We start from the raw sequence: 26,395 nt of genomic DNA on the forward strand, positions 1-26,395 counted from the left end.
CACATGTGCAGGTATATGTGTACATATTGTTAATGTACAGTTCATGAACTAAACCACCACCTTCAACTGCTTTTACCTTCAATACGCCAACTGTCCTCTGTCTGTTGCTTTTTTCTATCCTCCAATACTCAGAAAACGGAGACATTATTTTATTTATTTATTTTTTTGCACTGATTTTTCACCCATTTCCTCATTTTTGTAATGAACACTGATAAATTGCTGGGCAATTTGAAACAAAATAAAAACTGAGACCAAATGGCCTTTCTCATAAGTCACAGGTGCAGTGATCCTAGCCCCCCTTAAAAGCCAGTCACCCTGTGACAAGGATATTGTAAAGTGATGCTCCCTGTAAGGAGGAGAGATACATCCTTGTAATGGTGGGATTACTCCATCCGGTAACCCCCAGGCTGTGGTGCTGAGTTTGATGGAGAAGGGGAAGTTATCCACTACTCTGATTGACATGTTTCACCATGTTGATTTTTTCCCTTAGGAGATAGTGATTGATCACAGGTACCAATTTCATCTCAAAGCTCATGATGCACATGCTATTGCTTGGTTTGCATGTATGTTGTATGCCCAATTACTTGTAGACTTGTGGCAGAATGAGACAATAGCATCAGCTGTCAATGTGTATCTTGAGCTGGCGTTCAAGTTGCATCAGGAGCTTAACATACTGTTCCAGTGAGTTCAAATTATTCCATTTAGAAGTAGAGGTGCAGTAAAAATCTGCAGCATTTGGGGGGGTGCTATTGCTTTGTAGCACCCACCTGCTGGGAGTGCACGGCCTGGGGGTCAGTCATTGTCAGTACTGTAGTAATACAACAGGAAAAGTAAGTTAAGGTCAAAAGCGTGTGTCAGCCAGGAGGCTGAGCTGGTAGCAGCCTCTTCTAAAGCAGGTGTGTTCAGCCGTATCATGGCATGGGCCACAGACACCTCACCTGCCACTGCTGATTGCATGGACTACCTCCCATCCCATTCACAGTTACAACTACACCAATGGCTTACTTGGAAAAATAACCTCAGAAAAGTATATAGGCTGAGATTAATGGGAATTAATTAATTAATGGGAAACAGGCATCCAGCATCCTTTGGCGGCTTTGAAAATCTTAGCTTTATTGGAGGTTTAGCTGCCTTTGATGAAGTTTAGAAGCTGGAAACGAGGAGAAAGAGACATCACTGTGTCCTCCTTGAACTGGCCCTGGGCTATCCCACCAGCAAGGGTCCTATGGAACATAGCTTGAGGAACACTAGCCTAAATACCTGAGTACTTTCCCTCTGCTGGGGGCTAATTCAACAATGCAGCTAGCAATGCCAAGCGGTAGGAAAGGGACTGGGAGTAAAACGAGAGCTCTAAAAATCATTTCCCAGCGAGGGAATTCCTGGCCCTGAAGAGCACCTGACCCAGCCAACAACCATTGATTGGGATTTTCAGAGCTGACTACAAGAGTTAGACACATAACTCACATTATTAGAATGGACGTTGTTTGGCCAACTGCCCCAGCTGTCTTTGAAAATCTCACCCCATGAATGCTGAAGAGCTGAGGAGTGGAGAAGTATGAATATAAGTGACTGAGACCCTGATTGTATTCCTCCTGTGATAAAAAACATTACAGAAGTGTTTTCAGGGCCCAGGCATCCTTGCAAACCATTCCACGGGGTTGCTCAAGGGCAGGTTTTCCATCTGCTGCAAAACAACACACTGTGAAGGAAAATTCAGTCCCTTCTGCTACAGCTACGACAGCAAAGCCATGCTTTTAAAGCAGCCCTTGCAGTGGAGGCACACACAGGGCATGTTTTGCAGACAGAAATTGGGCTCATATGTCTGAAAATCTGTCTCTCTGCCAATTTGAATAAGCCAAGATCCATAAAGATTTGTTACTGAATTGCTTGCTTTAAGGCCTGGGGTAATCCAGCATAGTGTAATGAGATAATACACCGATTTGGTATGTTTTTCCCCCCTTTGTCTTTCTGTGCTGGTATGGAGGCCAGTAACAAGGCCTTTACTGAAAGCTGAATATTACACCTCCATTTATTTTTTTGGTGAAAAGCACCCCGCAGAGGTATACAACATATCATATTTGTATCATGTTAATACACTCTCCCTGCAAACTAGCAACCAACATCTGTCTGAGCAGAGGAGCAGCATTTCCCAAAGCCACATATATTTCCCACATGTTCATATCTGATTATCTGAAACGTCCCTGAAGGCTCAGGTGAACTGCATGTCATTGTTACACATCAATATACACACAGCATACATTCAACCCCATTTAGAAGATTTAATTTTAAGAAGCATAAGTACATTCATTATGTTCACATGAACAAATACAAAATTGTATTGCTTATTTGATTTATTTATTTTTTTAAAAACAAAGTCTCTTGGTGGGCCAGCTACTACTGGCAAAAAGGTTACATTTCTTATAAAAATATATCTATTTATGTACCTCTATCTATAATCCTACACATGCACAGAGGTAGGATTTTATTTTTTATTTATTTCCACAGTGCACAGTATTAAATATTGAATAAAATAAAAATAAAAACATTGACATTCAAACATTTATACCAAAAACATCCATTTTTGACCTGTATATTGGTTCTGATCAATATTTGAAATTGTTTTGTTTAGAACATAAATATTAATAAAATAAGGTTAAAATTAAATAGCTGTGAGCTAAGTCATTGGGCTGTGTGTGTTTCTCTCCCCCTTCACATGTGAGGCAATGCTGAGTTCTTTTCGTGCACATCAACCTCCATGTATTCTCTGTTGTTGACTTGCCTCTTCTTTTTGTTTTGGTACCTGGAAATATTAAGGTCAGAGAGGTTGTTAAAACTTTGCCTACAGAGAAAAAGCAATGAAATGCGTAACTGTGCCTGAAAGAAAAAGCTCTTTAACAGCAGTTCTAGCACTTATTCCACTTCTTCGTGGAGGTTTCCATCCTACAAGGTGCTGAGCAAAACTTCCTTGTTCAGCAAAGTACATATGCACTTTCTTTAAATCCCATGAAGTGTTAGACATCTGCAAGCAAGTAAACTCTAGCCAGCCAGCGAGTCCTTCTTATGTTCAACAAATGAACTAAGAAAATCACCAGCTAGCTAACCATTTCAATCATGGACCTGAATTAAACCACAAGAGATGCAACAATCACCCTGCATAAGTATTGACCTTTTGGGGGGTTGTTTTCTTTTTCTATTAGCAGGGGGGATGTCTCCATCTTTGCATTCTTGCACTCGGAAGTTTTTTGAACTCCAGCAGATTGGTGGTAATGAGACAGCGTGCATACAGAGAACCCACAGAATTGAGAAAAGCACCTAGAGAACAGTTAACACACCCACAACATCCCTAGGTTAAACAATCCTGCTGCTTGAAAGATCGCATATTAGGGGTTGCATGTTTAACCCTAGGAAATCATGTTATCTTCACCTACACTTGTCCTTTCAACTTTGAACTGTAACTAATTATGTCATCTTGAGTTGTATTAGAACATTTCATATAACCCTACTCGGGACAGAGGAAGAAACTTGTTACCATCTAACCACCCATACTTTGGGGAAGCTGCCTCAGCTGGCATCAGAACTGTAGTCTCATCATTCGCTTCTACCTGGGAATAAGCTGAACCTCCCTGTCTCAGCCATTTTGCTGCAGTATATATAAAAATACCTATTAGCCTGGAGACGGATAATGCTGGCAGCCAAACAAACATACTGCGCTCCCAGGTTATTAGCTAGATTAAACAGTTGATTTCATTGCTGTGGTTGGACCCATCTAATCAGTAGATTAACATGATTATTTGATATTAGCCCCCTTTTATTCTTTTTTGCTTAGTGAATTAAATATATAAACCTGAAACTTGTCTGGTTTAGATGTTTCTTCCCCAAATATCAGGACCCAAGGAGTCTGGGGTAGATAACAGAGCCAAGTCTGTGACCTCAAGTGGTGGCCCCACAGAACTGCCCCATATTCCTCACATAGATCCCGCACTTCTGGCTGCTTGGATTGTGGACAGAGCCAAAAGGAATATGGCCAAAATTGTCCTATTCCCTGGTAACCAGCATGATTTAGAGCAACAGCCAGCCAGCCAGCCAGCCATGCAGTCATCTCAAGACAGGACAGGGCAAAAACCACCTTCCCCCTACCTTTTTACACAGTGCTGTGCCTTGCGGTAGCCAGGTATCTATGTGGCACTAGTATAATTTTAGGCATGCTATATAGTTTTGGCCAGCATCTGATCTCACTGACATGGATGAGAACCAGCAGTAACTCCATTGAAGTAAATGGAATGACTAGTGTCCTGTGCAGGGTATGCAATATCACATTCAGGTCTTTAGTTTTCCCATGCTGCTCCATTCATTTAGCAGAACTGGATTCTGTTATTGGCCCCTGATGGTTTTCATGCTAGTTTCTCTCTATATTCAGTGGCTAGGGCAGTGCCCTAGGAATAGGAATGCACTGTTTGAACTAGTGCTATTTATTCATGATGCCAGCACTGTGTCATACATTTTAGCAAAGACAAAGTTTCATTTACGATCATGTAGCCAAAGCAGACATAATTAATCCACCCTTTTCAAGTGCAGCATAATGAACATGCACAGTATCTGCAAAACTTGATATTTATTTCTTTTTTTGCTTTATTGCATTAACGGGACTTCTTTGTGAACTCCTCATCTGATGTCTTAGTTAAAACCAAAGCTTCTCTCCCTAGCTGGAGAAGCTGAATTATATTTTAAGAGCACACAGTAAAATATGAGAGTGCCTTACCATTTGTATAAGTAGAATGCTGCAATCAAGATCGCAATGAGGAAAAATGGGATTAAAATGGTCAGTGCCAGATATTCTTTGCTCAGGTGCTGTGTGAGAAAGTCCGAATGCACACATCGGACCCCAGAGAAGCCAGCTTCACACCTGAAAAAACAAAGGAAGTCATTGGTATAGAAAAGTACATTGGCACTGGGTTTCAAACTGTGGGTGATTATGAAAGCATCTTTCAGGATGGAGAAGCTCCAGAAAATTTTCTGTAGAGAGCAATCATGCAATGGCATATGCAAGACCAGATGAATTACAACTCTTTTCCATTTCTAATGTGTAGGATTGAATTGGTTTCTCAATAAACCCCACTCCTCTAGGATCTCTGGGAAGACGGCAATGCCTTTATAAGATTTCCAGGATCCCAGCCTGCAGGGCCTTGTTGAGACAAAGAAACAATGGGCTGTTTTGCCCAAACCAGGCTTGTGGAATCAGATGCTGTAGATAGAAGTTGTTGGGCAGCTTCTCCTCTCTCTTGCACTGGTGTAATTCCAAAGAGTTACTCTTCATTTACACCAACAAACGTGACCTACAAAAGTAACCTTGATGATAGACCAATGACTACTTTAAGATCTATAATAGTGGGCCATCATATGTGCACTGCCATTATTTTGCTTTTTCCCTCTCCAGGTTCAGGCCCTGATTCAGCAAGATATTTAAGCATGTGCCTAAGTTTAAGCACGTGTAGTCCAATTGACTGCAGTCAGTTCAAACCACTGAATTCAAGTCCCATTGAAGACAAAGGGATTACTCATACACTTAAAGTTAGGCAAGTGCTTAAATACCTTGCTGCATCAGGGCCTTAAATTGCTCTAGGAAAGATTTTGGTGTCACAGAGTCTGAAAGCAGGTGAAAGATCAAAGCCAAGTTATGCAATTGCATGTAATTCACATCTGCACTTGACCTCAGCAAGAAATGCAAAATGGTATTATTCAAAGTTCCTCTTACCTACAATGATGTTCATCTAAGTCCACAAGGTACATGCACTGCCCGTGGAAGCAGTAGTCTTGCATTTCAGGCTTGCATCTAGTCATCCTGACTTGAGCCACTCGTGGATTGTTCTCAGTCTGAACTGGAAGTAGATTTGGTTAATGTTTTGTTAGTCTTTTGTCCAGTCATTTTGCCTGCATCTCTTAACACTGCTCAGAGTGTATCTGTGCCATTTGCATTTAGTCTTATGATGAAAAGTTGCATCTGACGAAGTGAGCTGCAGCCCACGAAAGCTTATACCTGCAAAAATTTGTTAGTCTTTTAAGGTGCTACAGTACTCTCGTTATATTTATTCTTATGAAACTTGCAGCTGACATTTTCAAAGCCAATTCCTATTAAAATAAATAGGGATCAGGTAGTCAAACCTTTAGATGGCTTTGAAAATCCCACCCTGACTGTTTTTTCCATTGGGAATTCTGGACACAAGATACAAGGGTAGGTATGTTAGTGGGTACTATAGCACAGTGAATTTTTTTCTGAGGCATAAATTATTTACCACCATTCTTGGTTTAATAAAAGGCAGTAAAGACTAAGGGCTAGATCCTGCCAGATGCTTAGTATCTCTTGGGACTCCTCTCATAAGCAGTCCCTTGCAGGTCCGACAATATTAATTCATTTTGTTTTTAAAATGTGGCTTAAAGCTTATGGGTCAGATTTTCAAACGGCACATAAATGAAGTGGCCAGATTTTCAAAAGTGCTCAGCTCTCATTGAGAAAAATGGGAATTGCCAAATGCTGAAGTCTTTTGCCAGATGGGTCGTGTTTTTAAAGAGGCGGTATTAGAATGTCATACTTACTCAGCGCTGTTGTACAGTTTTCTATTTCATTTGGTTCACATAACGGGATCACTGTTGTACCAAAGACAGCTTGTAATAGATAAAAGCCTATGAGACAGACCAAGAACAAAAAATCCTATTAATGGTGCAAAAATAAAAAGCAATGTTGGAAGAATCTCTTTCGGTTATGGTATTTGGAGTACTTCTCTTTAGAGAGTTTCTTTAATTATTTCTAGTTTAACCATAATCTCAATTTAAGTCTAATAGCAGAGCCAGAGAACAAATAAATATAGGTATGATCCTTAGTACCAAATAATCCAAACACAAATACTAAAATACAATAATCAAAAATAAAACATTCAAGGCCTATGGCCCCAATTCAGCAAAGCACATAGTGATGGGAATCCGGCTTACTTTAAGCATGTGTTTGACTGCTAGGTTCAATAGGGATGAATTTAAGCATGTGCTTAAGTGCTCTGTTGAATTGGGACTATACGAATGAGAAGGGAAGCAGGATTTGACCCCCTCTGACCGCAGTCTTAGTGATATGAACCTCACTGATATGGGCCCTGACTATGTAAAGACACTTAAGCACATTCTTAACTTTAAGCATATGCTGAAATCCCATGGACTTCAATGGGACTTAAGTATGTCCTTAGATATTTAGCTGAATTTTAGCTATGGATCTCACACTGATCTAACTCAGGCTATGTCTACACTGACAGCGGCAAAGTCGCCGCTGTCAGATTGATTTATCTGGATCGACTGAGCGGTTAGTGAAGACCTGCTCAGTCGATCCAGAAGTCGATGCTATTAATCCACCCCCACAAGTGGCGTAGCGCTGCTTCGACAGGAATGCGGTTCCCGTCGGCTCAGTGCAGTGAAGACGGTGTGCAGAAGAGAAGCACAGCAGTCAACGGGAGTTACTCAAGTTTTCTGCGTAGTTTGCGTAACTCCTGTTGACTGCCACTGAATTGCCGGGGTAAGTGCCGACCAGGGCTAAGTGCCAAATACCACACGGAGATGTATGTGAATTCTTCACACAAAATACGAGAAAGTATTACATTTTCACTACCATTTATCTTTTCAACTTTGGCTGATCTCTTAAATAAACGTGCATTTAAATGCTAGGTGCAGGGGCTTGACCAACTGAAGTTAATGGAAAGACTAATCTTGTTAGAGCTCATAAACCAAGCAAGATCAAGATCAATCAATCATAGGTTGCGAGTACAGGGGTGGGGGGGTGTTTCTGCACACCCCCCCTCCCCCTCCGGCTTGAAGTAATTTCCATCATATACAGGATTTAGAGTTTGGTTCCATGGCTCTCAGCACCCCCACTATAAATATTGTTCCAGCACCCCTGGGGGCAATAACAGAAGAGGAGTTTTAAAAGGAAACTCCAGATGCTGCAGGAAATGTTGCTGACTCAGCAGATGGCACTCTTTCTGCTGACTTAGTATTGAACCAGCACTCTGCTATGGGGACACCATCTGCTCAGATGATGCCTATGCGAAAGCTGGTTTGATTTTGTATACCATGCACATGGTTATCATGCCTGAGCCCACAAATTGGGTATTTGCCCATTCATGTGGCTAGTTAGATACTTAATTGGCCATCTATGCACATAAATATCTCATTTGTGCATGAAACCTCATTCGTAGGCTGAGAGGATCAGTGTTGCCTAAGGGAGTTAGGCACTCCACTGCCATTGAACATTAATGGTGTTTGGTGCCTAACTCCCTTCACTGCCTTTGAAAATTCCAGCCGAACTTGCATGCATATTGGTGAGTGAACCATTTAGAAATAGTATCAAGATCTCAGGGAAAGTGTCACTAGTCTCTGGCTCTGTAGTTTAAAGTGAGTACATTTCCCTTCCATTCACCTCCAGAAATCCATATAGTGTAGTATTGCTGGCACAGAACGGCTGTGACATTAGAGCAGTGAGGGGGAAATCCTAGAGATACAGTTGGTAAAGTGCTCTGGCATCCTTCAAGTTATAAGGTGCTACACAGGTACAGATTTCAGGTATTCTACCAAATGTGTGTCTCAGCACAGGATTCTATACTAATCCTTACAAATATTCAGAACTGAAAGGCTGTCTCATGATGAATAAATCAATCTTTGCCCAAACTGGTCATGAAATCCGCTTTGCTAACACTTTTGCTGTGGTCACAAGCTAACCTGTTCATGAACTATTTAATTGTCAACCCCATTCCATTGCAGCCTGTAATTTTTGTCTCTGCCTTGGGCTGCTAGCATTTTTCGGCTTGTCAGGTCATGCGTGCCTAATGAAGGGAGTGTGCCTTCATCATTGCTTGATCATTCTTTTTATTAAACTTCCAGTTATTAGAAAGTTTCAATATATTTTAGCAATGTCAGTTCCAGAATGATTATGGACTTCCTGCTGCCACTCCATTTTATACTATTGCTAATAGGCTTCCCTTTTCTACTTCATTCTGGTTTAACAAAGCTTTTCCAAGTACTATGTATTTAACATTAACCATGGATTCATATAAATTCTGTCCCTCTTAAAATACATATATGTCATTTTCTATTCTGAAAACCAACTTTTTAATTAAAAAACCCAGAAAATTATTCAGCTCACATCTTCATCTAGTATAGATCGTGTAACTGGAAAAGTGGGCATAGATTTCTCTTCTCCAGAGAGGAAAAAAAATCATTAGAACAGTGTTATGTCAAAGAAAAACAAAGGGTTGAGTTGTTTCTTTTAAAAATGCATTAAATATATTCCAAATCAATGAAAATTAAATCCCGTCAGCATTACTCAGCCAAAACACCCGTTGCCTGAGATGGGAGCAGGAAAGGGCTCCAAGTGGGTTTCCTTTACAGATGGGTTTTTTCAAAGGCATTGAGTGTTGACTTCATGGGAGGATTTGACGGAGTGGAAAAAAGTTATGCCAGTGCACAACACTTAATTAAAAAAAAAGTCCACCTTGAGATTTCAAATGAATCCACGATTCGAAACAAAAAACCAGATCATTAGCTGGTCTCAATTGACGTTGCTGCATTTGTTATAATATGGCTATGTTGATTTACATCAGCTGAGGACCTGGGCCAAAATGGTTACAGACCAAATCCTGAACTCCTTGCCCAGGTAAACATCTCCCTGAATAGGAGTTTTACCTGTACAAGATCTTTGACTCATAATTGGTAGCTGGGTTTTGAGGCTGAGATTTTCAAGAGTGCTCAACATTGGCCTTAACTCTGCTCCCACTGGCAGTGCTTTTGAACACCCCGCTCACACTACTGTACCATGTGGTAATGTTGAGTTTGTACATTTCAAGGAAGGCATCTCTCCAATACACAATACCCTGACTCTCCTCCCACTGACACCCACAAAAATTGTCACTGGCTTCACCAGTTGCATGGATTCTGTTACTGGAAGTCTCTAGAGAATAGCATGGGCCAAATTCTGCCCTATAGGTTCACACAGACAATACCCACTGAAGCCAGTGGGGGCTATGCACATATATTGGAAAGCAGAATTTAACTCAAGAGGTTCTAGATCCTTTGTAGACATTAGGCTCCTTTGGATGCAAAAGAATTTTTTACTAGTGGATTTTTAATGGGGATTAATACTGTGCATTTGAAGCCTTTGTGGGCTATCAGAAAAACAACAGGTATGATTCTGATCTCATTTACTCTGCTCTAAATCCAGAATGACTCTGCTAAAACTAAGATTTCGGATGGATTTACATCAGTGTAAATGAGATCAGAACTTGGGCTTACTAAAACCCTAACTAAAAGGTAAGCTGAAACTTTCTTTTGTCCTGAATGATGCACCAGATGTCTCCCAGAAACACCTTCCTTCAATGTAGCCCAGTACCTAGTACTGTACATCCTGAGACAGTGAATGCACATTTAAGCAACAGAAAGACAAAATAAGCCACCTTTTTCTGAGCCTAGACTAAAACTTGTCACATTCTGCCTATGTGGAATAGCTGATGGGCTCCTTCATTAGACAATTGCAGATATGCAGGTGAGATAAGTTCATTGCAAAAACACAACATGGTAAGTACATTTTTAGAGACACCTTTGTATCTTCTGGCATTAGAACGAAATTCTCCTCCCCAATCTGCACTGTGGATCTTTGTTGCACACTCTGGCCTTTTCCCATGCATATAATTCCCAATGACGTCAATGGGAGTGCAAAGGAGATCCGGGTTGTGGATAAGGGATCTGCATTGTAGATCGAAGCGGAGAGTTTTTCCCATAATGATTACCTGTCGGTGGTTGTTAATTTCACAACATGCATGTGTCTACTGTTGCTATGGTGAGCACTGAATGAAGAATCTGGGAAAGGTGGAGTTCTGTTTGTTTTAATACCACTACCTTGATCAGTAAGCAAATACTGTTATCTTGTACTGCATAGTGTAATGAGATGGTGAATACTTATTACTGATGCACTGGAATGTTAATTTTAAACTTATTGCTGCATGGTGGAATGTCAGTGGAATGTTTTTTCCTGCTTTACAGGAAGGTTAGCATTGTCACACTGAAGGCTGCCTTACTGGAATCTTAATGCTGTTGTCCATTTGTACCTTCACACCAAAAGTGGGGGGTGAAGGGAAACAGAACAAGGGTTGAATACCAGGGATTTTCCTTAGCTGTTGCATATTGCACAGCTATTAAGAATGGTCAGCATCATCTTAAAGTAATTCTAATATGTTCCAATTACAATGGACCTGATTCTTAGTTATATATGTCATGGCCTTCCAGCAAATTTACATAGCCCAATCTTTTTATTTTCAAAATAGTTTCTCAAATGTAATTTTGTCACTGTAACTGTATTTTATAATGTCCACACTTCAGGTGTGCTGTCTGAATTCCTCCCTGTGCATCTCTGGGAAAGTGTCTGTGGAAAAAGTTTCCACCCCCATCAGTGGAATGTATTAATTTATATGTTAATTAGCACATTTCCATGTCATTACATTTGGATGTAGGTTAATGGTGGAGATGAGCTAATACTTTAATTCAGTGCAATTTGGTGCATCTTTAAGTGGGGATTACAGACAACCAAATTGAGGGCATTATCATCGTGACGCTGGCAGATCAAGTGCCAGCTCATGCCAAGGTCACTTGGCTTTACTGAACACTAACAAATGCAGAGCTGGGAACCTGTCTGGCTCGCCTGTGTGTTAGTATTGTTAAAATAGATATTAGAGTTATAAGACATTATAGTGTTTAGACATTATGGAATGCTTGCAGGATGCCACATGTATTAATTTTACTTATAATCTCTGTATCCCATGGTATAAGGTAATGGTTAAGTGTTTGTTCTGAAACTATAAACATGTTTGTTAAGACTGTAAAATCCCAAAGTCAGGGGAGAAGCATTCCCATCTCCTCCCCAACAAAAGGAGGCCTGTAGACACCAGACAAGCCACTATGGAACCATCTGTAGACAAAAGACTCCATTGATTGCTTTCCCACACCACTGCAGAAGGTAGTGCACAAGCTATCCATCACAGTTTGAATGCTAGGGAAGGGAATAAAAATCCCTGAACTCTAAGGGGCAAAGATTTCTAAGCATAAGCAAGAGGTCCCCAGCTGTTTAGCTTGGGTTAGCCCTAAAAGAAATATAAAGCTTGCATATCATAGCAGCTACTATCATCTTTTGGAACCTAAGGTAAACCTGTATGTTCACCAGCTTTAACCTTGTAAATAACTCATTTCTTTTTCCTAGTTAATAAATCTTTTATTATAGGATTGGCTACAAGCGTGGTCTTTGGCTTGAGATCTGAGGTACAACTGAGGGAAAAGTGACTGGGAGTAAACTGATTATTGTTGTGATTTTTGGTATAAGGGACCATCTATCACAAAAGCCGGCTTGCCTGGGTGGCAAGATAGACCAGAGAGCCTGAGAGGCCTGTCTGTGACTCCATGTTAAGGCTGTTCTAGTGCTTGAGGAGTTTACTTCGATTTCACCAACCATCAAGTGTGTAGAGCCCAGAACCAATTTGGTGTTTGTGCCAATTTGGTGTTTGTGCCAATTTGGTGTTTGTGACAGTCAGCCCTGAAATTGGCACCTACATTCATGAGTCACTCCAGAGAGCCTGACAATCATATCAGACTGCATCTTAGAGCACTATGAAGAACATGAAATTCTCAGTGGGTGGTGTTGCCTTTTGTTTGTAGACCTCTGCACATGAATAGGATAATGGAGATCATTTAACATTGGTCAGGAACATACCACCACCAGGTTTTCTTTATTTTACTTCCCCCCCCCCCCACAAATTTGGATCTGGGTGTTAGGGATTTGGCTGTGCAAAGAGTTGCCAGATATTCCCTGCTCAGACACTTGACTAGTGCCCAGCTAACAGCTAGCACCACTTCTGCAGTTTGTCATACCTGCACTTTGATCCTAACTTCCCCATTATCTGTGGATACGCAAATTTTGATGTCAATGATTCAAGGTGCTTTATTCTGAATCTAGCTGCTACACGCGGGAAAGACTCCTTAGTTTTTCTACAAAATGAATTTACACAGAATAATTTAACGTTCAATCTAAAAGACTGGTCTACAAAATATACCAGACAAGATTTTCCTAACATATTATTTACCTGCACCAAAGATTATGTAATTCCTTTGCTTGATTATCTGGGGAGCGACATTTGTCACCAAAGACTAGGTTCCCAAAGAAAGCAACATAAACTAACTGCAGCATTTTGTGGCATGAATAGTAGTGAAAGCCATGTAACACTCCTGGGTTTTGGCTCCGACATGTAATCCAGAGTATGCTATGCTCCTGGTTGCCTGTGACATGTCACAGCAAAAAAAAAAAAAGCAGGTTTAGGACATTTCTTTTACTGCACTGACAAACTGCCCTCCAAAAACCTGCTACTCTGCCTCACATGTGGGACAAGTTACTTCTGTCCTGGATTTTCTCATACATGCTGTTTTAAAGTAAATCTATATACTTTGGCTCATTCTGGAACTACAAAATAGCAAAATAGTTATTCTAGCTGAATCCTGATATATATATATATATATATATATATATATATATATATATATATATATATATATATTGCTTAGTCGTGCTAAAAGGTAGTTTATATTGATTTGTCAACATTCTGGCCCAGCTAATGGCTAATTATAAGTATGGATGCTTTACTTATCTCCTACAGTCTCCACAACTAGGGGGTCTCTTGCTTAATTCACCTGCATGGTACCTGCTTTTGCTCCTGGACTGCCCTGCATGCATCTGACACTGGAAGAGAGGCAAGTGGTGGATTACAAACTACATCTTCACTGGACATTTTGGGGACATCTCCCCCTGCATTAACACTAATGCTGGGGAAGACCAACCACTGGCATTTTCACCCCTGCGTTGTATTGGCATGCTAAGTAAGGGTATTTTGAAGTTAAAATACCCCGTTTTGACCAGACCAAAAACATGGCACAGGATGGATTCATTTACACTTTCTTGCACCAGCATGGCCAGCTAGCACTGTAGGGGAGAGTCACCCCCCTTGAGCTGCAAGGCCTCTGTGAACACAATGTGCTCTTCATCAACTTTAAAAGCCACCAGGGGCTCCATAACTACTCCATGAGAAAAAGCGGTGTTGAATCAGTCCACACCCCTTCCTTGAGCTGCACTACATTTACCACCACTTTCTGCTGCAGAGGCCCTCTGCCAGGGTCTGTATCAAAACTAGGGAAGGCCCTGTAGTGAATCTAGCCTACTTAAAAATTGTAGGTAAAATAAGCGTTTATCTCAGGGCTGCTCATGCAATGCTAGAGATTCGTTTCCAAGTTTACCATCTGGAACGCCGTTTCACTTTTACATTTGTGCTCTAAATCAGTTGAGGAATCTTTTAGGATGTTTAAAGATTCTCATCCAAAAGTCCTTGGATCACAAAGGGCCAGAATATCATCCCCAGACTCCCATCCAGTAGTACCTCACTTCTACAAGCAGCATCCAGGACTTACTGAGACAACCAGGGGTGTAAGCAGCTATTGAGCATGAATAAGCAGATCACAATGTGGGCACTGTAATTTCTCTAAATAATTTTATAAGATTCTGTCATGAAATAGACTGTGGTTTAAGAGTGGCTACAGGAAAGACACATCCCCTCCAAAACTAGGAAAGGAGAGTATTTCAGGGGGGCAGATTTGGCTTCACTGAGTAGTACCTTACTTCCACAGAAGTCAATGGGTTTACTTGTAGAGTAAGGCACTATTCAACTCAGTTTCATTTGGCATATCACAATCTGGTCCAATGTGAGTAAGGGTGGTCAAATCTAGCCCTTTACTAGGGGTTTTTATGCATGCCAAAAGACAAATAGATTCATAGACATTTGCACAACACATTTCATCCTTGTGCTGCAAATAATCGATGCACAGATTACAAAGGCCATGGCTTATTTGCCATTGTTGGCAAATAAAATTGTTGTATAGTGGCTGGAATGCAAAGTGGCATGGAAGTGCATGAGCAAATGCGGAAAACAGAAACTGATGAACTCATGCTGAAATAGGTTTGGCAGATGATGAAACATGAAATTAAGTGCTGCAATAAGGTGGCTAAGCACTTTTGCGAAGGCTCAAAAGCACTAGGAGTATGGTAACGATGTAATTCTCCTGTTATTTAATGTCTCAATTAACAACCCATTGTAGACATTAAAACAGACTTTGGAATTACAGAATGAATGGCATTTCAAACACTTTGGGCCCAACTCTGCCCTCAGATATCTGGGCAAAACTCCCACTGGGCTGTTTTTGATCTTCCTTACACCAAGGCCAAGTCACGTTCTTAGCTGGTCAGTTTGCAGCAATAATCATGGATCATCATTACCATTACCCAGCAAAGGTGCAGTACAAGCATTTGTTATTGCTTCATCAACTTGGATCTAGGCTCTAGAGATGCCTCATTTAGGCTCCCAAGGCTTTGCCAAACTTTCAAACATACATTGAACGTATTACTCAACTGCACCACACTGACAAGATGAAAAATTTTGACGTCAGGGGAAACATGGCACCATTTTATTAGCAGAAGGCAGGCCTTTACCCTTCAACCTGTACTGGGGAAAACCTCCCATTGAGGTCACTGAGAGTTTGTCTGATTAAAGACTGCAGGATCTTCTCTGAATGGGATGATGATTACCCCATATTTAGAGGGCCGGATCCCACAGTCATTACACAGGCAAAACTCTCATTGGAGGCCATTGGGAGTTTTGCCTTTATGGGACTGCCAGGTTGGCCCAGAGATTTTAAAAGTCCAGCTTGCAGCTCATATGCTAAGAAAGAGAGAGAGAAGGTGGGTGAGGAAATACCTTTTACTGGACCAACTTCTGCTGCAGCGGGAGACAAGCTTTAAAGACACACGGAGCTTGAAAGCTTGTCTCTCTCACCAAAGGAAGTTAGTCCAATAAAAAATATTTCTATCCTCATCCACTTTGTCTCGCTAATAGCCTGGCATCCACATGACTTCAGCTACACTGCATACAAGAAACAACAGGACATGGAATTGCTTTTTTCTTAGGGGATCAATATTTTCTACACCCATTTCAGGTGGCTGAAAACAAGCGAGAACTTGAGGTCACATACACAGGCCAGCTTCCGATACCTTCACCGGCATTCAGTGGGGGAACTTTGCTCCTGGAGCAACTCCTCCACTGATTTGCAGGGGGCCGTTCTCGGAGTAAACTACTGATCAGTGGGGATGCAAATCTGGATTTGCTAAAGCCTTTGCTGAGACAAATCAGCCCCTTGAGCTGAAGCCTGGTCTCTTCGCTGGGCTAAAACACCCCTTTGGTTTCACAGCCAAATCAGCACCGCAGAATCAAGCCTCCTGAGTCACTATGAACTTCCCCGCTGCCGCTTGCCATTCAGCCCAAGCCACTTCAAAGGAAGCAGCGAGCAGGTGTCTGCCTAGAAGCTTGTCATTTCCCTGCCTCCCTCCGGTTCGCACCGGAGTCACTTCTGAAGGCAGAGAGGAAACGAAGCCCCTCGTCCTGTCCCCCTCCTTCCCGAGGGCCACCGGGACAGGCGTGGCATAGCGGGCAGGACCGGCCTGAGCCACGCAGGGCATGTGGGGAGCGCTCCAGGGAGCCCCGCTTACCGAAGCAGACCAGCCGCGCACTCCGAGTCCGCGTCCTCGGGCTGCAGGGGGCGTCCATCCCACGCCGCCGGCCCAGGCCTGGGGGGCGCGCGCCGCTCTAGAGGGGCTCCCGGGCCACGGGGCGCCGCGCGACGGAGCCGAGGCGCTCTCGCTGGGAGGGTGACGGGCGCTGGGTGCAACCGGTTCGAGTGCCGAAGGCAGGGCTCGCAGCCCCGGCCGTGCCCGCCTCGCCCTTTATACCCTGCCGGGGAGGGCGGGAGGCCGGCCGAACCCTAGGGTGGAGGCTGGACGGCCGCTTACGCAGCCGCTTGGATTCCCCGGGTGACGAAATGCGGGGCCAGCCGCCCTGTTGACAGCCCCGGGGCCCGGGCGGCGCCCCCTGCAGGAGCACTGCTCCGCCCCGCGGCCAGCCCTTCGGTGCCGGCAGCTGGGGGCTGCTCCAGAGCGCCCGCCACGCGGCCAGCCAGGGACCGGGAGCTTCGCCGAGCCCCGAGGGCAGCCCGGCGCCCCGCTGGGCTAATAATAATGCCGGCCCCGCGCTGGCAGGCGGGGGAGGTCTGCCGCAGGTGGAAGGGCCGGAAGGCGATGAAAGCCCTCCAGCGCTGGAAATCAGGCTCGGGAGGGCGCAGCTGGGCCAAATTCTGCTCTCAGTCACACTGGGGGGAATCTGGAGTACCTCCCCTTCCCCAAGCGACGGATTTACTCTCGATTTACACCGAGGGAAGCAGAGCAATACATAGGTGGGGGGCTGAAATTCTGCCCTAAGGCCCCTGTCCTCCGGGAGAAACTCCGGAGGCTTCAGTGAAGTTGCTGTCACTTTACACCAGTATCAGACTAGGAACGCACCCAGTATTGGCTTGGGCTCAGCAACAGTCCATACAGTGGGGACATTCTACTCCAGCAGGTGCCTTCCAGCAGCGACCTAAACCTCGTGCTGGAGAGGAGGCCAAATCTCCCACAGCCAGTGCACCTCATCCATTGCACAATACTATACTGGGGGGAGGGGTGTGTGCTGGAGAAAGGATTACTTCCTGACCCTCGTGGGCTGAGACCCTGAAGCATGTGGTTTGATTGTCCTTATTTTTAGCAAGCATTATTTTAAATGTTGTTATTGGTCATAAAATTATCCAGCCAGTTAAAGAAATCCAGCGACAGTACTTAACTCTGCAACTTCCTGCAGCAGTAAATTCCAGTGGCTGACTGAACACTGCCAGGAGGGTTTCCTTTTATTTGTTCTAAATTTACCTACTGTGAATTTAGTGGCATGAGATCTCATTCTAGCAGGCTGGACCAATGGATGATCATTGTCTGTGTCTGCCATGTGTAGGAGGAGCTGGATTGGCAGCTGTCTCATCTAATCTCTGGTCTATCTACATTTTTAATTTTCCCAACAGGGCAGTACAGCATCGGGATGCCATGGAATCTCAGCTCTCGAGTCTGAAAGGCTCTATTAAGTTACAGCACAGGCAAAGGGAATGCCAGGTACCTCACCCTTGTGCCTCAACCTTGAACTGGAGGGCTCATCTCTCAAGGACCAGGTCAGAGGGTAGCTCAGCCTCCATGCCCCTCCAGCCCTGTACACAGCCTGCCAGCAAAGGTGATAATTAGTGTCAATACTGGTTGTGATTTTAGTGGTGGGGACACCTGTCCACTAGGTACCACTGAGACCTCCAGTTCATTTCTTGTATACCACTGAAGAGCCGTCAGATGACAGCAATTTATGATCACTACTGAACTGGGCTAGATTTGACCAAGTTACTCAGTAAAAGGCTGTGTATTCTATTACCATTCCCCTGAACTGTTCAAATCAGAGTAGACTTCATTCTCCTCTCACACTGGTGCAAAGGTTTTATCTCTTTAAGGTACCAGAACCATTTTTCTTTGCTTTGTGATTTTCACCAGGAGGAGACACTGTTGTCTTAATCCAGAACATCCGATGAACCTCAATGTGTGAGAGAGTTTGAGCAGTGACAATGAAGTGAAATTTAATAACAGATTGATTAAAAAAATCCATGGATGGATTTCTCCATTTTTGAAGGGCTTGTCTACCCAAGAAAATTGACCAGAATAGCTATTTTGGCATAAAATACTCTGCAATAACTATTCTGGAATAACTTCCTATGTGGACACTTATTCCAGAATAAGGGCATCCGCACAGAAAGCTATTCTAGAATAGCTATAGCACTTGAAATTAACACCCAGCTTTACTCCGGAATAACTCCCCCGTGTAGACGAGCCCCAAGGAAGTGTAAGAATGTTTACATTAGCAAAAGCAGTATGTTACTATGTGCCTTGATATCACCATCTATTCATCAAAGCTGTGCAACGGTTAGGGAAAGCAGTCTGATAAACAAGTCTGATTGGAAAGAGCACTGAGTGATAGATGCTTCACATACTAACAGGACATTCTACAGAATGATAATTTCTCCACATGATTCTCCCTCATCCCTCTGCCACCAGCCTTAGGGTCATCACTTATCCCAGTAAGATCACATTTCTGCTTTGCTATCAGTAGATGGCAGCTTTTTCTGATCCCATCACAACACTGATTCTTTTTGAACTCTTTACAAGGGTTGATCCCCTATATTAAGTGTTTTATTGCTTGCTTCTTCAGGTATCACTGTGAATAAAAAAATAGAGCTTGAATGGTTACTAAATCATTTAGTCATATGGGGATTTTTGAAGCTGCCTGAAAAGCAGTAATATCACTCCACTTCCACTGACTTATGGCCTTATAATTAATTTCTCTCTTAAACTCTCATATGATTTATGATTGTTAGGAGAGCATTTAATTACAGGCTTGGATTTGTACCCAGATACCATTTAAAGCGGACATGATCGCAGCAATTCACTGGAATTTCCTCTTTCAAATTTTAATGTAAGGAAAACAATTATCATCATATAAACATCTTTGTTTAGTGTTCTTGTAATCTTCTTCCTCTTGTGGCATATAATTTCTCATCACTCATCCTAGCTGCCACTTCTGTTACCCTGTATTCTTTACAAATGTTACTTTGAGAAATGGAGTTTGCCTCTTTGAATATACTATAGAACAGTCTTCTACAAATTGTAAATTTCAATGCCTCAGTTGACTTAGACGTTTAATGTTAAGAGCCAACTTGTGCCACTGTCACGCACAGTGAGTAGTAGTTTGACTGTGTGAGTAAACTCACTGAAATCACGGGGATTGTGTATGTAGTAAAGTACTATACAGTATGAGTAGGGTAGCACAACTGGGTTCTGAGGCTATACTTCAGCCATTGAGCTAGATCTTCAGCTAGTAGAACTTGGCACAGCTCCACTGAAGCCAATAATGGAGCTGCACCAGTTTGCACCAGCTGAATGTCTGGCTCTTGAATTCTACAGTCTAGGGTAGGAATTTCCCCCTTTATGATGTCTATTGACTGGGTCAGTTATCACACACTGTTTACAACTATGCAAAGAATTTGTACAACAGACTTGTTATGGCTTATTCTCCCTCCGCTCCCATTTTAAGCAAGACTGTATGACATAGTTTATGATTACAGTAAAATTATGAGTGCAAGGTGTTAGCAGTAACAGAAAATTGAATTATTAACTAACTACCCACCTTTGAAGAAAAGTCATACAAAAGTATATTGGCCCAATTCAGATCAACTGTGTTTGATCACATTTGTACATGATTCTATCCTGAGCCCTCTGTTGCACATTTTATAACATTGTTATACATTTTTATTTTTACCTTTAGTCACTGTGTCTTTCAGATAGGTCAACAGGTGCCTATCCATGACCCTTTCGTTCTTAATCAAGCAAAACTCCCATTGAAGTCAATGTGAAATTTTTAACTTAAAGTATGCCCCTCAATAGTTCAAAAATGCCAAAGTTTTCCATTCCGTATCCAACTCCCTTTAAAGTCAAAGGAAGACTCCAGTCTTTAAGGGGAATTGGATCAGGTCCTTAAGGAGGAAAATACAAATAAGATTGGGTGTTTCATCAAGTTACAAGGCCATTTTACTTATTTTCCATCCTCTTTGCAAGATCCAATCACCTGTACATAGTAAGTGGGTCTTGGGAGATGTGCAATATTCATTACTGACAAAATAACAATTTCCCATAATTTAACTGAAAGCACTTTCATTTGAATTACACAATCCATGAATTCAAACTTGTTGCAACTGAACACAGTGAAAGTTTTGAAATTTGTAGCATGTCCATAGTGGGAAATAGTAGCCCTTCGCTACAGATTTAGATGTGGCATATGTATTAGAGCTGGTTAAATGTTTTTTCACTGATTTTTTTCATTAAAGGCTTGTCAACCAAATACAAATTTTAACAGAAAATTTTCATTTTGGCCAACATTTTCCAGTTTCTTGATGAAAGACCAAAAACACGGTGTTTTCAGAAGCTGAAAATTATTAATTGTTGTTTTTTTGTTGAAAAACAACATATTTTGTGGGAAATGTATCTAAGAAAAAGGAACAGCTTCTGTAAATTCATGCAAAAAATAATTGGCATTTTCCCAACAACTTTATTACATATCTGTACACAGGTGTGGGTTGGATTCTCATTTGCAGTGAGGCCCCTTTACACTGCTCTGGCAGTTTGAAGGGGCCTTTAAAGTGGAGCTAAATGTAATCTGCACTGACTTTAAGGAGTTCTGTGGGAACAAGGTTGGGACCATAACTGTGTAACTCAGATGAGAGTGCTTTCAGTTGAATTATGAGAAGTTGTTATTATGCCCGAACAGTGGGTTTTAGTGTATATGAGAATCGAGCCCACGTATGTTAATTCCATGTGTGATATAAGAAGGGATAATTATCAGGAATGTAAAGAAAGAGCTTTTTCCTGGGAGGGGATGGATGAGTGAAACACTTTAGGTCAAAATTATCCCAGGTAAAATCGGTTGCCTTCAATTTGAGAGCATATACTAGGGATGATTTAGGCCTAGTGTTCTTAAGTGGACAGTTCTTTCCTATAAACTAAGAGAGTTCGAAGTGTGGCCCCCCCCAGATCAAATGTGGCCTACCTCTTCCTATGAATGCAGAGTGAGAACAAAGCTATTTGACTACAGGGTTTGGGGGTTTGTTTGTTTTTGCACTTCCTTAGCACAGCTGCAGGCTAAGCATAAACCTAAAAATTATCTTTAAAAAAATTCCTAGCCATCCCACAAAAACATAGACAATAGAGATGAAAAAGTCTTATTAGATCAGCCAGTTTATGCTGGATTGCTCGGTACAGGACATTTTCTAGAGCATTGTGCTGTCCAGTTTTAAAAAATCTCCACCCTTTTCCTCGGGAGACTATTTTACAGCCTGTTCATGGATAGGAAACTTTTCTTGAAATTTATTTTTTCTTCATTTCATCCCATTACTCCTAGTTATACCTCTGTGCCCCACACTGTATGATTCCTCTCCTTCCCGGGGATCTACACCTTTCAGATATTTGAAGTCTTTTTTCATGCCCTTCTGCCTTTATTCGTTGCTTAGCTGTGCATATTATTACTTCTATTACAATAGCGCCTAGATCTCTGAAGCAGGGTCAAAGCCCCCTTGTGCTTAGTGCTGGGCATGTACCTAATAAGATTGTCTCTGTCCCAAATAATTTATAATCTAGAGAGACCAGACAGACACACCATAGAAGAGGAAGCAGGCATAAAGAGGGGAAGTGATTTGCCCAAGGTCACCAAGCAGATGAGTGGCAGATCTGGGAATAAGATGCATGGTTCTCTGATTTTCAGTTCTTATCTCTATCCACTGGATTATGCTGCCTCTCACCACTAGCTTTTTAAATCTTTCCTCAGAAATTAAGCCTTCCCTCCCACCCACTTCTACTCGTTGCTCTTCTCTATACTCTTTCCAGTTTGTCAATATCTTCCTGGAAATGTGATGTCCCAACTCGGGGCCTGACCCAAAATCCAGGGAAATGCTTTCTATTGACTTCAGTGAGTTTTAGATCATGCTCTTGATGCATCTGTCAAGGAAAATACATTTTCACTTATCAGGAAGATATAACCACATGCAAATATTCTGACTGGTCTAGTCCTTCTGATAACATTATGTACATAGATACTGTATGCAAGTTGGGTGCCACCCTTGAATTCCTGACTAGTAGCTAGTATAAGCCTCAGTGTTGGAAAATTCAGACCCTCCCTGCTATTGGGTCTGATCCCACCTCAGTGAAATCAATGGGAACTTTGTCACAGACTGCAATGGTGTTAATCCTGTCATCCACTTGGGGTTTTTCCTGTACAGACTCAATCCTTAGTTGGTGCCTACAGTAAGTGCTCTGATATGCAACAAGCAAATAAAAGCATTGCATTAAAAGAGTGGCAGCATTCCTGCCTGCTGGCCACAGGCGGCAGCTCTCTGAAGGTGAGGTGCAACCCAGAGAGACCTCAGTGGAGTGAAATGATAGCAGCAGAGCAGCCATCGTGATTTGCGATGACTAAAAAGATAATTGCTTTGGGAACTGGCTTCTCCAGTTTGTGCTGTCTGGCCTTTACCACAGCTGACAGCACTGGCTGTGGCTGTGGCTTTCCTCACCTGGCTGGGGTACTTTGCCTTTGTTTGTAAACTGAAAACGGCTGGCATTTGCTCAGCAGCCCTTTGTCTGTTACCTCTGATCAGCTGTGTAGCAGGAACTCAGGAGATGCTGCTGAGCAGCTCCATTACAGCAAATATTCAGACCTCAGCCAGGATGGTGACGCTATCCTTGGGGCTGGCATGGGAAAGAGAGCTGAGGGGAACATCTCGCTGCCACTGTCTCAGCACTGGAGTGGGTGAGGGAATCAGAGGAAGGAGCAGGGGAGTAGGAAAGGCTACAGAGGGTTCTGACGCCCATAAATACTGAGCCCAGTCTTGGACAAGCCCCCACCCATTTTAAAAGGAACGAAATAATGTACATTAGTTGGGTTGCTCTCTGCACGCTGGATGTTGCCTGGCTAATTTGACTCAGGCAAGAGTCTCTATGGAGCCATCGGCATTCTTACCTGAGTCAAGACAACAGACTACCCTATGTGGACGGTTGAATCTACACTATAGTCTGGCCTTTGGTGTATACTGGTCTGTTTAAAGCACTGGTGGTGTTTGAGCTTTCTGTAGCCACACTTCAGCTAGCCATGAGCCTCACATCTTATGCCCAGGCAGGGGGTAGACTTCAGTAGCTTTATGTGTTTTTTCTCTGTCTGTCCAACCCAGAATGAGCTTCCTAGTCTTTACTGGATATTATAGAAACTATGACTGTTTAATGACGGGTGGAGGAATAAACAACATTCACCTGAAACGCCAGGGTCCAGGCAGCTTCGCCAAAAGCTGAATTAGCAGGAAATGAAATCTGTGTGATACATATAACCCATGTGCATGTTGTATTTGTTTTGCCTGGTAACTAGTAGCTAGGCACTGGAGCAGACTCAACCAATTAGTGGAATTCCCCCATCCAGGAGCATTATAGAACACTCCTAATGTTATAATTACCCATTAATCATTTCTGTTTCAGTAACATCCAAAGGCCTCAATTAGGATTGCGGCCCCATTGTGCGAGGCATTGTCACGCACAGGTGAAAAGATGTCCCTGCCCCAGAAAGCTTTTAAATTGGTGCATCCTCTTTGTCTCCCTTGTCATACTGCCAAGTGGAACCTCTGTGATCCAGCGCCAGCTGCACTGCCATCTGAGGAAAAAAGTGGCTCACCCTCTGGTACGTCACAAGGACCTGTAACAGGTGTGTCTCAGCCAGCAGCCAGTTTGTACCTATCTTACTCCCTTCCTGACAGGCACACTCTCTCTCTCTCTCTCTGTGTGTACACTACAGACACACACAGAATCACTGCTCTACTTGAGTAAACTCTTTCCAGCGCTGCACTTTCCCCCTGACAGCCCCAATATAGGTTTGTTATTTTACTGCTTGGTGACCTCTGAGCATGTCAGCGTACCAAGCGCCAGTGAGTCTCACTATAGCCAGAACCCCACACGACAGCCATAATGGAAGGGCAACAGAGGCCGCTGTCATCATCCTGCAGCCATCCAGCAGACAGGGCAGCAGTAGCCGCTAGCCTTTCCAGAGACACAGTAGCTAGGCCAGGGCCTGGAGACAGGAGATCAGCCAGTCTGGCGGTGCCCTGGCCATATGCATGCCCCCGGAGAAACGGTCACAAACACCTTTGGAGGTGGGGAGCTGCGAAGGTCATGGCCAGTTTAATCAGACATAGAAACCAGCTACCGGAGCCAGTAATCTTCCTTCTCGCACCCTTTTTGCAGGCAGAGCTGCCGCCAGCTACCAGAAAAGAGGAAATAGGCCAAAAGTATCTGGCCAGATTCTCTCCCCATAGCCCTCGGTCCTGGCGAAGGAAGAAGCCACATCCTTCACCCTGAGCAGGGTCGGGGAGGGAGAGCTGGCCAAACACAGCCGGTTTGCCCTCCCGATGGCTGCCCTGGCAGGGAACAGGGTACAACTACTGGCATTTGGGGACGGGCTGGCTAATGCTTCACTGCAGTTCAGCTTGTTGACTAAAAGGGTATGTCTCCCCTGCGATGAAAGACCCATGGCTGGCTCAGGACAGCTGACTCTGGCTTGTGGGGCTGGGGGCATGGGCTTTCAAAATTGCTGACTAGAAGTTTGGGCTCAGGCAGAAACCCAGGCTCTGGGACCAATCCAAGCCAGAATGTCTACACTGCAATTAAACAGCCTCTTAGCCTGAGTCAGCTGACATGGGCCAGCCCCAGGTGTTTTACTGCAATGTAGATCTACCCTAGGAGGCCTCTGGTGGGGCTTTCCCTTGGTTGGTATCACCAGAAGACCTGCTGTCCTCAGCATCCAGGCTGCTTCCTGCAGCTGCCTCACTGCTGCTGTCATAGGAGACCAGGCTCTGCAGAAAGTCCATATAATTAGAGAGAGAGAGACACCTGCCCTATGCTGGGCCTACAACTTTCCATGGCCCTCAGGGGTTTTTTCACTACGTCAGTGATACACCAGCTCTTTAAACACCATGACCAATATTTTTAACTATCTGAGAGCATTAGAAACTTGTGTTTAATTGGACTTGGATTCATTGCTGAATTGAGATGATCGCTAACCCAGAATACACAGCCTGTGCTGTACATGCATGAGGGCAGAGACCGCGTTCTGCAGACAGGTATGGCACTGTGGAAAACCACAGTGGGAGATCAAACTAAAATGCAATATGAAGAGTGCAGGACGGGCAAGTGGAATCCAATCACTGGTTTAGGGAAACTGTCAAATCTGCAAACCTGAAGTTAGGAGCTTCTAAATCCAATATTCTGGTTCCTAAATAACAGTGGGGCTGATTTTTAGAGGCAGTGAAGAACCTTCCCCCACTCCTGAGAACATTAGTGGGGCTCTGCGCTCCTGAAAATTGGGTCATTTTTATCTCAGAGGCTAAATAGTGGATTTAGAGGCCTAATTTCAGGCACCCAGGTTACAAATGTTTGTTCCTTTACTTCAGTGGCAGTCCTGCACATAGATCTGAGAGCAGAGATTGTCCCTTCATACATAACATGCTCCCGTTCCAACTCCACACCCATATTAATCTACCCTGCCCAAGATGCTCATTACTAAACACACACATGCAACCTCAGTTCAAAATCAAAACAAAACCCTTGGACTTAGTACAGGAGATTGGCCAGTGCATAGATAGAGCAAACCAGGGATTTGCCAATCTTTAAATCCTGCAGAACACTTTGCAACAGAAAACTCCTCTCTCAGACACACCTCATGTCCCATCACTTCCTCTGCTTGGTTCTCGTAAT

The 26,395-nt window shown here is 43.1% G+C and overlaps 1 protein-coding gene across 1 annotated transcript; it reads right to left on the reverse strand.

Annotated features, from left to right (window-relative positions):
* Positions 1–833: 833 nt before the first annotated feature.
* On the reverse strand, positions 834–16,909 carry EREG (epiregulin). Its single transcript, XM_067556996.1, has 5 exons — positions 16,655–16,909; positions 6,592–6,678; positions 5,753–5,876; positions 4,760–4,903; positions 834–2,800 (listed from the first exon to the last, which is right to left on the reverse strand). The coding sequence occupies exons 1-5, from the start codon at positions 16,710–16,712 to the stop codon at positions 2,710–2,712; spliced, it is 504 nt and encodes a 167-aa protein (XP_067413097.1). The 5' UTR covers positions 16,713–16,909; the 3' UTR covers positions 834–2,709.
* Between the last annotated feature and the right edge of the window lie 9,486 nt (positions 16,910–26,395).

This window comes from Emydura macquarii, unplaced genomic scaffold, assembly GCF_026122565.2.
Source record: "Emydura macquarii macquarii isolate MOO-44397 ecotype Brisbane River unplaced genomic scaffold, CSIRO-AGI_Emac_v2 contig_1790, whole genome shotgun sequence".
NCBI lineage: Eukaryota > Metazoa > Chordata > Testudines > Chelidae > Emydura > Emydura macquarii.

Coding starts and splice junctions, on each gene's coding strand:
- EREG (XM_067556996.1), bottom strand. CDS start 16,712: ATGGACGCCCCCTGCAGCCCGAGGACGCGGACTCGGAGTGCGCGGCTG. Junction 4,904..5,752: donor TTAGATGAACATCATTGTAG/GTAAGAGGAACT, acceptor TTGTTTTTTCAG/GTGTGAAGCTGGCTTCTCTG. Junction 2,801..4,759: donor GCATTCTACTTATACAAATG/GTAAGGCACTCT, acceptor TAATATTTCCAG/GTACCAAAACAAAAAGAAGA.